This window comes from Hylobates moloch, unplaced genomic scaffold (genome assembly GCF_009828535.3).
Source record: "Hylobates moloch isolate HMO894 unplaced genomic scaffold, HMol_V3 SCAFFOLD_7, whole genome shotgun sequence".
Taxonomy (NCBI): Eukaryota; Metazoa; Chordata; class Mammalia; order Primates; family Hylobatidae; genus Hylobates; species Hylobates moloch.
In genome coordinates, this window is record NW_026652282.1 from 7,106,900 (window position 1) to 7,121,253 (window position 14,354).

At 39.2% G+C, this 14,354-nt stretch overlaps 1 protein-coding gene across 7 annotated transcripts in view; it reads right to left on the reverse strand.

Moving 5' to 3' along the window:
- Nucleotides 1-14,354, reverse strand: part of MID1 (midline 1) — a 253,521-nt gene that overhangs the window by 29,913 nt on the left and 209,254 nt on the right. For all 7 annotated transcript variants that reach the window (XM_032756556.2, XM_058441485.1, XM_032756558.2 and 4 more), the window contains exons 5-7: nucleotides 13,249-13,397; nucleotides 5,410-5,537; nucleotides 489-632 (exon numbers count right to left, since the gene is read on the reverse strand). In XM_032756556.2, the coding sequence (XP_032612447.1) occupies nucleotides 489-632; nucleotides 5,410-5,537; nucleotides 13,249-13,397 (421 nt within the window). The remainder of the gene's footprint in view (nucleotides 1-488; nucleotides 633-5,409; nucleotides 5,538-13,248; nucleotides 13,398-14,354) is intronic.

Below are 14,354 nucleotides of genomic sequence, written 5' to 3' on the forward strand. Positions count from 1 at the left end.
TTTTTTTTGTATTTTTTGTAGAGATGGGGTTTCACCAGGTTGCCCAGGGTTTATAGTTTTAACACCTATGAGTGCTTCTTGAAGCAAAATAGTTTATTTTGATCTTTAAGTTATGAACCTATATGTGGATTAATACTATATATATATTTGTTTCTATATATATATATATTTGTTTCTATATATATATCTATGTATCTATATATATATATTTGTTTCTCTCTCTCTCTATATATATATTTGTTTCTGGCTTCTTTCCCTTAACATCCATGTGGTTTGCTAGAGGTCATTAATTTTCATCAATATTTAGCCAGCTGTTTTTACTACTATAGTACAAGTGAGTGCTATCACTTTCTTGTTCAAGAAAGACAAGTCAATAAATATTGTGTGTTCTTTCCTTCCTTGTCTTCCTTTGATGTTTAAATTCAGGAATGCAATCAATCTGAAGAAAGCCACCAAAGAGAGAAATAAATAGGCCATGAGATACTCACTAACAACGTTGGCTTGTCCGGTGAATATGGTGTACTGGAGCTCGTAGGAGACCACACTGAACTCATCATCGGAGGTCCAATGCACAGTGATGGTGTCATACGAAGCTGTGCAGAGCTCTTCTCTAATTGTGGGAGGGTTGGGAGCTGTGGGGGTCAAGAATGCTTATCAGTGAAAAAGCACACACAACTGGGATACCATTTCGGAGGAGATGTTTGACAGTTAAGCAGGTCTTTCTCAATAGGTCCATCAGGACTACTATCCTAGAGATGGTGACCCCAATCTAAAGAATATTTGATTGGCTGGTTATTGCTTTTGTTTTTAATAAGGAGTGTGACTACAGTCAGCCAGTATGGACTTTCTGTGTTTATCATGAGATCATGAGAGTATGTTTGGGAGGTTAAACAAATAATACTTTCTTGTGCATGAAGGAAAACTTGTCAAATAAAAAGCAAACCAGATAAAGTTTCATAGTTGCATTCACTTTGGGAGGTTGGCTAACTTTTTCAGTAAAGGCCTTGATAGTAAATGTTTCCAGCTTTGTGGGCCATACGGTCTCTGTTGCAACTAGTCAACTCTGCCATTGTAGCACGAAAACAGTCACAACTTATATATGTGGGCATGGCCAGGTTCCAATGAAACTTTATTTACAAATATAGGTGGAGGGTCAGATTTGGGCTGCAACCCAAAGTTCACCAACCCCTGACCTATTAATACGTGGTGCCAGATACTTATATATTTAGGCACCCAATTGAAAAAATACTTATGTTTGTTATCCTACAAAAAATCAGCCACATAATTGTTTGAATTTTTCTTTCATTAGATGTCTCGATGACTTACATCAAAAAAGAACTTATCAGTCCAGCCCTATTTTCTTCTCATTTCTCAACTCATGCGATGTTTCACATTCAGAAGACCATGATTAATAGTCAATCATATCTAAAAGGTACATTTTCCTTCCCCAAGGAAAAAACTTTTTTTTGGCATTTGGTTAATTTATCATTGTAGAAGGCTGCTGTTTTATTTCTTTAACACATTCTGGAGCAGAGAAGTCTAAGTCCTACCAAAATAATGAGTTTAAAATGACTTCTACTGAATTGATTTCAGTAACTGGTTTTATGAGAAGAGTATGTGAGCAAGGAAAATATGAGAAAATGAGTGCTTTGCATTGTAAACAATATTTTAGAGGGAGGGGTTGGCAAACTGTGACTGTGGGCCAAGTCTGGCCCACTGCCTGTTTTTGTAAATAAAGTTTTATTGGAACACAGCCAGATTCATTCATTTATGTATTGTCTATGGCTGCTTTGGAGCAACAGCAAAGTTGAGTAGTTGTGGCCATATGGACTGCAAAGCCTAAAGTGTCTACTATCTGGTGGTTTGCAGTCAAAGTTTGCTGACCTCTGGTTTAGAGAATTGATCCAGGGCCTTTACTTCCACTCTTCTATCCACTAGAATCGAATTTCAAAAAGAGAAACATATCTGTACTCTACAAACTAAGAGCAACCTTTGCTTATACTCTTTCAGAGTTCTTTCCTGCTCTAAATTATGATTAGAATTGATGAGTCCTAAGCAAACCCAAAGAGGAAGAAAAGTTTATAAAAACTGTAAATTTAAACTCTGCCTTAGTAGTCTTCACTTTGCTTTTTGAATATACCTCTAGGACAAGTATCACAGAAGCAAGTCTACGGTATTAAGTCAATTAGCTTAGCTTTATCTATTGGTTCTGAATTCCAGAAACATTGTTGAGCACCTCCAACGTGACAGGCACGACATTAAATTGTGCATTAAGACAGAAGGGTTCTACATAACCTTTAAAGCATTCTTTCTTGAAAATGTATTTGTATTTCTGTCTCCTGAAGTACTCACATGTGAGATTTAGTGTCATGTGGTATGACTTGGATGTGCAAGAATCAGTGACACCAATCAGGATATGCATTCCATGGAGGAGGTCCAGCTGCATCGTAAAATGTGCTTATTATTGTCTGTGTGGTCCCTGTTGGTGTGGGATCACTCCTGCATGGACCAGTGAAGACATACTTACTCTCTCACAATTTAAACAGTTCATTGAATTATTTCTCCATCAACCATTGTAGAAAAATTTTGTTCTTTCTATATTGCAATATACGATTAAATAGAAAGAAAACGTATGTTCAAAATAGGCAAGTAGCCGTGAGACACATGGTAGTAGCCATAATCAGGAAGGAACTGTCACCTCTACGGGTTATTAACTTGACATACCACTTAGAGGCATGTCATAGGAAAAAAAAAAATCTTGTTTTTACAATGAGACAGGCTAACCTTATTTTGACTGCAAACCCAATGAGTTTGTCCTGAGAAGTCAATACTCAATTTAGTGTAAATGAGAACAGCAGCATGCTGCCAATTTCAATAGTCATGGAATCAGTACCAGAAGTGTTATTTTCTTGTCTCTGTCACAAACACCACCCAAGGAATGGTGGGCTAATACTCCACAAACACTTCATTTCCTGCTTACAAATGTCATAAACTATTTGGACTTGGCAGTATCAGCCAAGCATCATATGTTATGGTCAGGATCGATGTTATGTCTAGAAATGGACTGAATTTGTATTTGGGGTTGACAGCTCAGAAGACATAATAGCAGGTACCCCATATGGCCTTTAGTTTGAAATAAACAGCCATCGGGATGAAATATGGTGTACGTTACAATTCAATCTAAACTACTTTCACAATTTCCCCTTTAATCAATACTTTTGCTTCCTATAGAGATTAAAATGGGCATATGTTGTTGAAATACTATGAAATAATTATCGGGAAATGGCAAGGGCACATTCTTGTCAATAAGACTGATTCTGGGCAGAATGGCCATGTGCCTAGGCAAATAATTTTCTAGTCTTTTCTGTCCTTGGACATGACCTTGTAACACAGATACAGCCCACCAGACATAAGTGGAAGTTTGCTAGGTGGGTCTTCTGATCAAGCTTTTCGTTTTTCTGATAGACAAACTTCGCTGGCAGAGCATTTTGTCCATCGTTTCCCCTCCACCCCTTTCTTTTTGCCTTGAGCTTGAGAACAACACTCGGAGGTGGAGTGGTCATGTTGTGATCATGTGGCAAAAAGGCAACACAATGAAGGCGGCAGAGGAGGAAAAAAGAAAGAGCCTGGGGTCTCAGGTCATCACTGAACCACTGCCCATCCCTGGAACACAGGCTTCTCTTCTGTGACTGTAATACAAACACTCCATGATGGTTTTATTCACTTGCTAGTTGGATTTTTTGTTGCTTGCAACTAAACTCATTCCCAAATGATATAAGAAAAAGGAGATTTTTAACAGGATGCCATTGTGAAAAACAGCTTAGCTGGAGTAGTCTAGACCTGCACTGTTCAATACCATAGCCACGAGCTCCATGTGGTGGTTTAAATTTCAATTAAATTTAGTTGAAGTTAAATAAAAGTAAAAATTCACTAGCCACATTTCGAGTTTTCAATAGCCCCATGTGGGATGCAGCTAACACTGGATAGTACAGATATAGAACATATCTATCATTAAAGAAAGTTTTATTGGATAGTGTCAGTTTAAATAAATCTCAGAGTTAAAAGCTTAAATAGGAGGGCATTATGTACACAAGTATTTGAAACCAAGTTTAGTTCCGTACGGTAAATGCTTTTTTAGTCAATTTCTTTCTTCCTTAATAGGAGTGGTATGTTTGAAAGAGAGACTTACATAAGATAAGAAGTTTGTGGAATGCCTGCCTTGCTTGACAATGCAGAAAGGCTAAAAACAGCACATTGGGTCCTTGCAAAGAAAAAATGCTCATCTTCTGGGTACAATGCTCCCTGAATATAGAACTCCTGGCCTTCTATCCACAGACTGTAAAAACAAACATCACACAATGTTCCCTTTCTCCTGCTCCAGTTTGTTCAATCGCTTTCTCACAAACATGTACACACAAAATTGGAACTGAGAAGCTCATGTCACGCTAAGTTAGAGATGTGGTCTCTTGAAGGCTGTATGTCTTAAGTGCAGTGCACATCTGGCTTCACTGTGTACACTGTGCTTTCCTGAAGTCACAGGCACTGGTGGCTTTGGCTAACACAAATAAGGTTGTCTAAACAGTCCAAGTTCTACCAGTGAATGTTCTCAGTTCCCGCGTTAGAAGTTGACAGCAAAGAAAAGTTTAGAAGCATGCTTAGGAATAGGAGTGGCCTGAGGTTTTTGTTGTTTTGTTGTTGTTTTTGTTTTTTAAGCTCAACCAAGGGAGAAACAAAACAAAACAAAACACCGACCAGGAAGCACACTGAAACACGGCACTAGGAATTCCAGTGTAAATTTGTGACCTTTGCCATGGTGACGTTTTGCCAAGATAAAATTCAGTCTTTTACTAGAAAGAGCAGAAGTTTTTGGAGTTTGTACAGGTCCCGGCCAAATTCTAACTCTGTCATTCCCTAGTTATCTGATTTCCAGCAAGACGGCTGATCTCTGTCATTTGCAAAATGGGGATTATAATGCTTTACCTCAACTCGATGTTGTGCAAATTAAAACAAGATCACAAATACGAGGAGATGAAGCAGCACAGACAACCAATCAGTTAGCTGCCAATTTTTTCTCTGCTAATGTATTGTGAGTTGCTTACTACTATGATATGAGAAATACCAAAGAGAGACACTATTTTTAGCACCCACACCTTGAGAGTGAGGGAAACAGTGGTAAGTATGCTTTTAATGATTGAGATTCTCCTTTTTCTTCTGTCCCCAGTTTAGTAATGGGCTGTGTTGTTTTGATTAAAAACAAAGGGCAATGCACAGAAATTGTTTTGGGAAATATTAGCGCCATTCCTAGGTCAAAAGCCCATTCCTCTGGATATTGGGGAATAACTGATCTGGTGGCAAAGTGTTTATATCACTAAATGTGCACAATATTAAAGAGAACATAAAAGACAATACCTGTAAGGTAATCCAGACATTCTAGCAATTTCTTCTCTCGGGAAAAATCTAAGGCAAAGGTGTCAAATGTGTCATTGAGGTTGATTTCAGGAATTAGAACCTGGGAGGATGCAGTTGCCATGGAGACTCTGTAATGCAAACAAAACAATGTTTTAGAAATGTCAAGATGACTTTCAACAACACTGCATAGAAATGAAAAAAAAAAGGAAAAGAAATATCTCTTAAAAAGTGCTTTTTTACACATGAGTTTTAAGAGGCATCTCAAAATGTCACAACACAGTAACATAAAACAAATGAATGCAAGCTTTAAAAAAAAGTGAAGGAATTGGAGAAAACAACAGAATGGCTTGCCCTCTTCCTTTTTACTATCGGGAAAAAAAATTCCCTGTGAAAGCAAAAGAATATTCATATTTCATGTTGCTGTGTATTTAACAATCTGGCCTGGTCACATCTAACCCCAGCAAGAAGCGCGTAGCTCCAGGCATTTCTTCACACATCTGTCTGGGAAACTGTTTGTTCCTTTCAGACACAACCCTGCTCCACTTCAAAGGAGAGTCTCCAAAATGTCAAACTGCATAAAAGGCAAAGTGAATATTAAAAAAGAATGTTTCCAGATATTGGATTAGTTTAATCAATTACTAGCCTCTCTCTAAAATAAACGTTAAAAAGGGAGTTTTTTGTCTGGCTCATTTTCTTTCTCTTTGTATTCATTTTCTTGTACCATATTCCCAGCAGATGCTGTGGAAAATATTCATGAGCTTTCTCACAAATTCCCCCAGTGGATACTCTATTTCTCTTCTTCATTTAGGTTTTCTGGTTAGAGTTCTCATGTACAAACTAAAAAGCAAGGCACTGGTGTGTCTCAATCTCCTTCTATGTACTCTCAGGTTGATTTGGAAGGTTCACTTATTAATAATGAACACTTTGATTCAAAAATGCAAGTGATTCTCTTAAAAACAAGAGAATTGTGGCATGAAGCATACCATTTCTGAGCATATCAAATGACGCTGGACTAGTAATCTTGTTGAGTTTGGTATTTCGTTAAGTTCCATAAACAACACTCTTAAGAGCTATTATATGCGGAGTACTGCGTAGGATGCTGGGAATTTTTGAGCAAAGAAACAACCTTGAAACAATTTAGTACTAAATCTAGTTACTTATTTTCTAATTAAGAAAATTGATGCTCATTTACACAAGGCCACAAAGCTAGCTGGCAGCAGCAAGGAGGAGAATTTCAGATCTGTACTCTTCTATTTCATCTAGAAAAATTTCAGGCCAGTTACTCCAAGGGTTATCTGATGTCCTTTTGAGTCTCTTAATGGCTCTTAAAGCTTTGGATTTACAAATGTAATATATCTCGGCTCTAAAAATTACATCTGTGGGTATATCTATACAACGGAATATTATTCAGTCATAAAAAGGGATGAAACACTGACACATGCTACAATGTGGATAAAGCCTAAAAACATTATGCTCTGTGAAAGAAGCTATCAAAAAGGCCACATATTGTATGATCCATTCATATGAAATGTCCAAAAAAGGCAAAAATTCATAAAGACAGGGAGTAGACTGATGGCTGCTAGGGGCTAAGAGGGGAGGGGAGATGGGGAGTTAACTGCTTAATGAGTATAAGGCTTACTTTTGGTATGATGGAAGTGTTTTGGAACTTGATAGAGGTGGTGGCTACACAACAATGTGAATGTTCTAAATGCCACTGAATCGTGCATTTAGAAGCAGAGTCTCACTATGTTGCCCAGGTTGGTCTTGAACTCCTGGGCCCAAGCGATCACCCTTTGGGAGGCCTTGGCCTCCCAAAGTGCTGGGATCACAGGTATGAGCCACCACACCCAGCCTTAAAATGGTTAATTTTATGTTGTGTAAATTTCACCCATCTAAAAAAGAATATACATGTAAAATGCTCAAAATTCGTAGAAACAGTTTCTATAGTTGTATTTCTGGCAGATTTTCAGTGTTGTACAGGAGGGAAGGAGAGAGGCTAATCAACGATGTCATAAATGTAACGATACCGGGATTGAAAGATGCAAGCGAAGAGGTATAAGCTCTGGAAACAAGAGTTTCAAGTGTTTGAATGAGGGTAGAGAATCTAACTGCATCTCCTGACCCTTTCACCAAGAAGTAGTGAATAGCAGAGTTGAGTGCTTTTGTTGACTAAATATTGCACCCTGGGGAATTGGGCTAATTACTGTTACCAACAGCTGCTAATTTAGACTGATGGATATGGAGATGGTTGCTAGGCATTTTTGATTGATGGTCAAGTTATACTTTAAAAATGCTTTCCTTATGACCCATGAACACAAAAAGTCCTTAAACTTCATAGAGGTCCTAGGATTATTCTCAACAAATATTTATGAAGCCCTTAAACTATGCTACACACCAAAGGGCCCAGAATATATGCATCGATGCAGAAAAGTTAAGAGAAATGCTAAGGTGCCATTTGAACTCTTAAAAGATATTGCAAAGTGAAACACCAATTAATTCTCTGTCATAATGTCTGGCAGGGAGAACTGTTCTGAGCTACTGGGAAACAAGCACCAAACTTGCAATTGCATTTCCCTGGCTTTAGCAGTTTCCCTGCCCACTGGCAGAAACCTCTTTATTCAGGCTCATCCAAAATAGATTTTGTTCCCAAGCTTCTCCTGGTTCCATGGTCTATAAACAATTAAACAAAACATTTTAAATCGAGTGACACTGTTAATAATGTCTACCATCTTGATGGTAGGAACTTTGTTACATGGGAACCAAAAGGATCAAAGTTCCTAGCCTGGGAGGCAAAGGCTGACAGCAAGAATCAGTGGAGATTACTGCAGCTTTTAACACCTACACATTTGTTTCTTGATGGAAGGAAAGATACTTATCTTTGGCTACAACTTCAAATTCCTAATTGGAGTGACAGGCAAGGGGAAATCTGCCAAATTCAACATTTTAGGCCATGTTTTTATTTCCCAAATCCTTATTGCCCATCTTCTGGCCTTTTGGATAAGTTGCCAAAATCCACTAGGGCTGTTAGTGCTATGCCACTTTCTCAACTTCTTGGTTTACGGCCATGTCTGGGACACATGGGGCCAGTTTTCCAGAAGGTGGACGTGTCTAGAGCTATGCTGCTCACAAGGCTTCTGCCAAACAATGTGCATCACCAAAGTAAAACCCAGTGAGGCCTCACAGTAACAAGATAGGTTTACTTTGGTCAGTCCAGGAATTGCCAAGCACATTTGGTCTTGAAAACGTGCAGTTATCTTAATACCCATGAACACCCTGCAGACACACTTCCAAAACCACTTATCAGATATGCTCTAATTCTTAGAACCAAGCAACATCTTTTCAGAATTGACAACTGGAGTTCTTGGCTTTGTATTCTGGAAAAGATCCTTGAACTGCCTATTGTAGTGAGGAACAGAAGGATCACCTTGAGGAGTCTGAGAACCTCCTAGGTGCTTTGAACAATAGGTACTATTCAGAGGGAATTTCCTTTTTATCACCTTCTTGATACAGATAAGTTACTGCTACAAGTGATTTTAATTCTAGATTCTTCATAAGCAGACCAACTTTCTTATGCCTGGACTTAGTGAATAGCTTTGCTTATTTAACATAATGCTATAAAGGTGCATATACAATCACACCAAAGACCTATCTACTAGTGTAGCTTGAGAATATAGTACATTATACATTTGCATTCCTCTAGTGAGTGGGAAGGAAGAGAACTAGTATTTGTTGCATGTTCATCTTGTGACAGAAACTAGGCTAATGTTTTTACTACATTATTGCATTTTATCCCCACAATAACCATCTTAGGTAGGAATAATTGGTCCCATTTTACAGATTTATGGATCCATTCATTCATTCACTCATTCATTCATGTCAGGCAGCTTGCAATGTGCTGGGGCTATAATGGTAAAAACAAGGTGGCTAGGGTACCTGCCTACTTGGAGTATATGAGCAAAATTAGCCAATGTTAATGCTATCTATAATTACTAAGCAATTAGCACAGAGCCAAACAATCGGTTCCAAAGCAAAAGCATCTCCTACAATGTAAAGCTTGAGGCTCTCTCCCCTTTTGGAGTTGTTTGATGTTTCTGAAATGAAAAAAAAAAATTTACAGTTTTGATTCAGCTTGTAGGAGGACATATCCACTTTAAGTCACTTAACAATGCAGAAAATCTCATCTGTCTCACTGCAAGAATGCCTGCAGGATTAAAAGTTTGTTCTGGGCTCCACACCTGAATTGAAGAATAAAGATTGTTTGGAAGTATACAGGAGCCAAAGCCCAAGGCAGGCACAATAGGAGACAGAAAAAAGAAGTCATGTCCTAGAGAAGAATGTTAAGTGACAGGTTGATGAATAGGAGCAGGTAGACAGAGAGTAGCATTGGAAAAAAGACACACAAGGCGGGCTAGACTGACATGTTGAAACGTGAAAACAGAAATCCAACTAACACTCATGGAGTAGCTATAATGCTAATGATCTGTTCTTAGGAACTTAAAGCAATGTTATCACGACAGTGACAGCTATTCTGAAACCAATTTTTTTAAGTAATTTTTTATTAGTAAAAACAATTCTTTTGTGGGTACATAGTAGGTGTCTATATTTATGGAGTACATGAGATATTTTGATACAGGCATGCAATGTGAAATAAGCACATCACAGAGAATAAGGTATCAATCCCCTCAAGCATTTATCCTTTGGGTTACAAACAATCCAGTTACATTTTTAAGTTTTTTTTTTTTTTAAACATACGATTAAGTTATTGACTATAGTCACCCTATTGTGCTACCAAACAGTAGGTCTTATTCATTCTTTCTTTTTTCCCATTAACCATCCCTACCCACCCCCCACTCCCACAACCCCCTACTACATTTCCCAGCCTCTGGTAACCATCCTTCTACTCTCTATGTCCATGAGTTCAATTGTTTTGATTTTTAGATTCCACAAATAAGTGACAGCATGCAATGTTTGTCTTTCTGTGCCTGGCTTAGTTCACTTAATGATCTGCAGTTCCATCCATGTTGTTGCAAATAACTAGATCTCATCCTTTTTTATGGTTGACTAGTACTCCATTGTGTATATGTACCACATTTTCTTTATTCATTCATCTGTTGATGGACACTTAGGTTGCTTCCAAATCTTAGCTATTGTAAAAGTGCTGCAATATCAGGAGTGAAGATATCTCTTCTATATACTGATTTCGTTTCTTTTGGGTATGTACCTAGCAGTAGGACTGCTGGATTATATGACAGCTTAATTTTTGGATTTTTGAGGAACCTCCAAACTGTTCCTGAACCCAATTTTCTAAGTAGAAAATAGCTCAAAGACCCATAGTTAAAAAGTGGCAGTGCTAGGATTGGAATCCAGGTCTGCCAACTTCTAGTCTAAGCCCAGTATCCTTTTTCTATATCCTAGCTGCTGGAAGGATAGAAAGGCTCAGGAATTAGCCAAGGGGATTGACAAATAGTGATGGAAGGAGAGGGGATTGCAGAAACTGAGACAAGGCTCTTGGCAAATTTTTACAGACTCTGTGAATTCAAACCTGACAGAAGCACATTCTTTGTAGAAAGAGAAATCAAAGTCATGTTCCTGCTCTTGATGAGTTGGGCTTGTTATAGAGAGAGCTGAATGGGAGCAGATACGTCCCACTGGAACTGAGGGAGATTGTATGTGGGCATTCCCACACCTGTGCTATACTTCAGATGCATATCTTCTTTCAGCAATAACTGTTATGGGGTCACATCATCTCTGGTCACTAGGTAAGAATTTACTCATGTGACACTTGGTTGAATCTTCAGGGATTGATGAGGAATGCAGTTCATAATAGCCATTTCATCTGGACATCTCAAAGTTCATAGATGGAGAAAAGTACTCTTGGATTCCGGTTGGAAACCGTGACCTAAGTGTAAACGCTATCTACTAGTGTCCTGGGTACACTGGAGTATTAGTGCTATTTGCAGTTTTTAACTTTAAACTGGGCCACTGGATATGGCCCAGGGAAAATAAACATTTGGAACCAAGGAGTCAGGAGGAAAGAAATGGGCCTCTCAGAGTAAGGAGGAGAGCATCTTAAGTACATAACAGGGATGATAGCCAGCTGTTATCCATGCCTTTTAGAAGAGATAAGTATCTAATGAGCTACAAAAGGAATTTTCCTCAAATATAAGAAATAATACAGTCAAGCTGGTTGGATAGTAGACCAGAGTTGTAAAAACACCATACATTACTCTTTAAGAAGAGTGAAAATGGAGATGTCAATGACTACCTCCTCTATGCGATATTTTGAGAATTAACACAAGTTTCCGAAACAAGCAAGCACTCAATAAATGTTAGTTTCCTTTCTCTTTCTTTGAACGCATTTGAGTCATAAGATGGCGAGTATTTTTTTTCCCTAGGCCAGGGGTTGGCAAAGTATGGTCTACTGCCTGTTTTTGTAATGGTTTTATTGGCACACAGCCACACCCATTTGTTTCTATATTATCTATGGCTGCTTTAGAGCTGGCTACAATGGCAGAGTTGAGTAGCTGTGACCAAGACCTCACAACCTGCAAAGTGGAAAAAATATTTACTTGATGATCCTTTATAGAAACAGTCTGCTGATCTCTGCTCTAGGATGAAGATCAGCATGGATGAGCTCTCTGGGGTCTTCTAGAGATAGGATTCTATTATTGCTTTGGATAAAGGGCAGTTGACTCTGAAAATTAGAATGAATGAAGTCAAGGCCATTACCATCAGTGAGAGATGTCATTTATGTGGCATTGGCTGTACCTGGCCCAGCCTAGTGCTTCTCTTTGTTTTTTCATTTATTTATTTTTTTTGGAGAGAGAGTCTCGCTCTGTCGCCCAGGCTGAAGTGCAGTGGCACGATCTCGGCTCACTGCAACCTCCACCTCCCAGGTTCACGCCATTCTCCTGCCTCAGCCTCCCGAGTGGCTGGGATTACAGGTGCCTGCCACCACGCCTAGCTAATTTTTGTATTTTTTTTTTTAGTAGGGACCGGGTTTCACCATGTTAGTCAGGCTGGTCTCGAACTCCTGACCTCAGGTGATCCACCCGCCTTGGCCTCCCAAAGTGCTGGGATTACAGGTGTGAGCCACCGTGCCCAGCTAGTGCTTTTCTTTGGATCCACTAGAATTGCTATAGGTGTTTGTGTCAGTGAAGATGAGCAATTTTTATACCAGTCAAGCATGTGTGCTGAAGAAATACTTATCCTTGCCAGGTTTACTGCTGAGCCAACCATTCAGATAACATCACGTTAAAGCTCCCGACCTGAGAATAAAGAGTATTTTAAAAGAAGGCCGTATGAGGTTGACAGTTTGGTCCTTGCTCTCCTGCAGGAGTTCGCCTTGACCTTTTCAGGTGAGGCCAAGCTCCTCAACCAAACGAAAATGGGCCTAACAGAGAACAACACATGTGTGCTTTTAAAAGAAATAGATGAGCCCTGTGATGGAAGAAAAGATTCCCTTTAATGTTTTTGCCTTCATTTTGACTCTTTGTTATCAAGTGTACAATAACATCACATCTGAGAGTCACAATAAATGCTGGTTTTGTGCCACCAGAAGCTCCCCCTCGTCCAAAAGCAGGTTGATTTTATTCTTTCTAACTGGTGGACTCTTGTTTCAAAGGCCTTGAACTCCAGACTCCAGGCTGTTACTGAAAGGGCTTTCACATGTCAAAAGGAAGCATCTTTAGCTGGAACAAAACAGCTCAAAGCCTCTATTCTCTCTGGTACTGAGCCTTGAAAATGAAAATAAAAGCAAGGCGAGGGCAAGACCAACCAATCACACCGCAGATACCAGAGCCTAGCAGCCGAGAAGTTCCCAGGGGCCCCTGCACTCACCTCTCGGTGATATTCTTAGCAGTCTGTAGGAAACGCGCATGATCATTCTCCTTCAGAGAGTGTTCCGCTTGGGAGATGAGTGATGCCGATCGCTCAATGCACTGTTTGCAGTTTGCAATCTGCTGAGCCAGTTTGCGAAGCCTCATCACCTTGAACAAAAGAGGCATGGAGAGAGATGGTTACATGGGTGGTCTTCCTTAATGAATAGGCATCAGGCTGGATCCTTCATTTTGTTGTGTTATCCTTCCATAAAAGTTCAAAAAGTAGGCATCAAAAAGAGATATATCAAAATATGGAAAGCTCCGTTATGGGACTCTGGTTTAGATATTCTTTATCTCATTGGAGAAGCGTTGCTAATTCGTTTTATGAGGAAACACTGAATTGTGAATTGCTTCCCTGTTGATGGGGAAAAAAAGGTGTTGCCCAGTGGCAACTTACAAAGGGTCACCAGACCTCTTCCCTGGACTATTCCACACAATGACTGCAAGACTGAGGGAATCCTGGAACTTTCTCTATCTCAGGTTTATCTTCTTTTCATCAAGAAGATAAAACATCTTTATAGGTGGTGAATCGATGGTTTAAATGAAAACCATTTTCTAAAAAGTTTTTTTTTGCAATTCATGTAATAAAATCGAGAATGAAAAGCATTAGGTGTTACTATTTCCCACACTACCTAAAACTCATGTGTTAAATTAATAGAAAGGGAGCATTTTTCCCATTGATTAATATTTTTCCTGTTGAGCAGATGAGAGAAAGCCAAAAAAAGCACAGCTGGGCCATTTCCCCTCACTGGGAACGTCATTTCCAGGCACTTTGTGCTTACTTGATAACTAGGAACTATTTTGATAAGCATTTCCCAGTTGGGATAAAAACGCATGATTGCTTCACAGCCTCCATTCCAATTCCTGATTCTGTCTTGCTTGAAAATGTCCCTCAAACGTAATTGACCATAACCTCCGGGGCAGGCCAAGATAAGTCCAAGGTAACCCACTTGACCGTTCGCTCTGGTGTTTGAAATGTGCTGTGAGATGAAGTCCTCTGGCCAGAAGCCAAGTTAAAATTAGACAGCTAATTGGAATTGCCGTGTGCCTACTGCCCCCAACCAC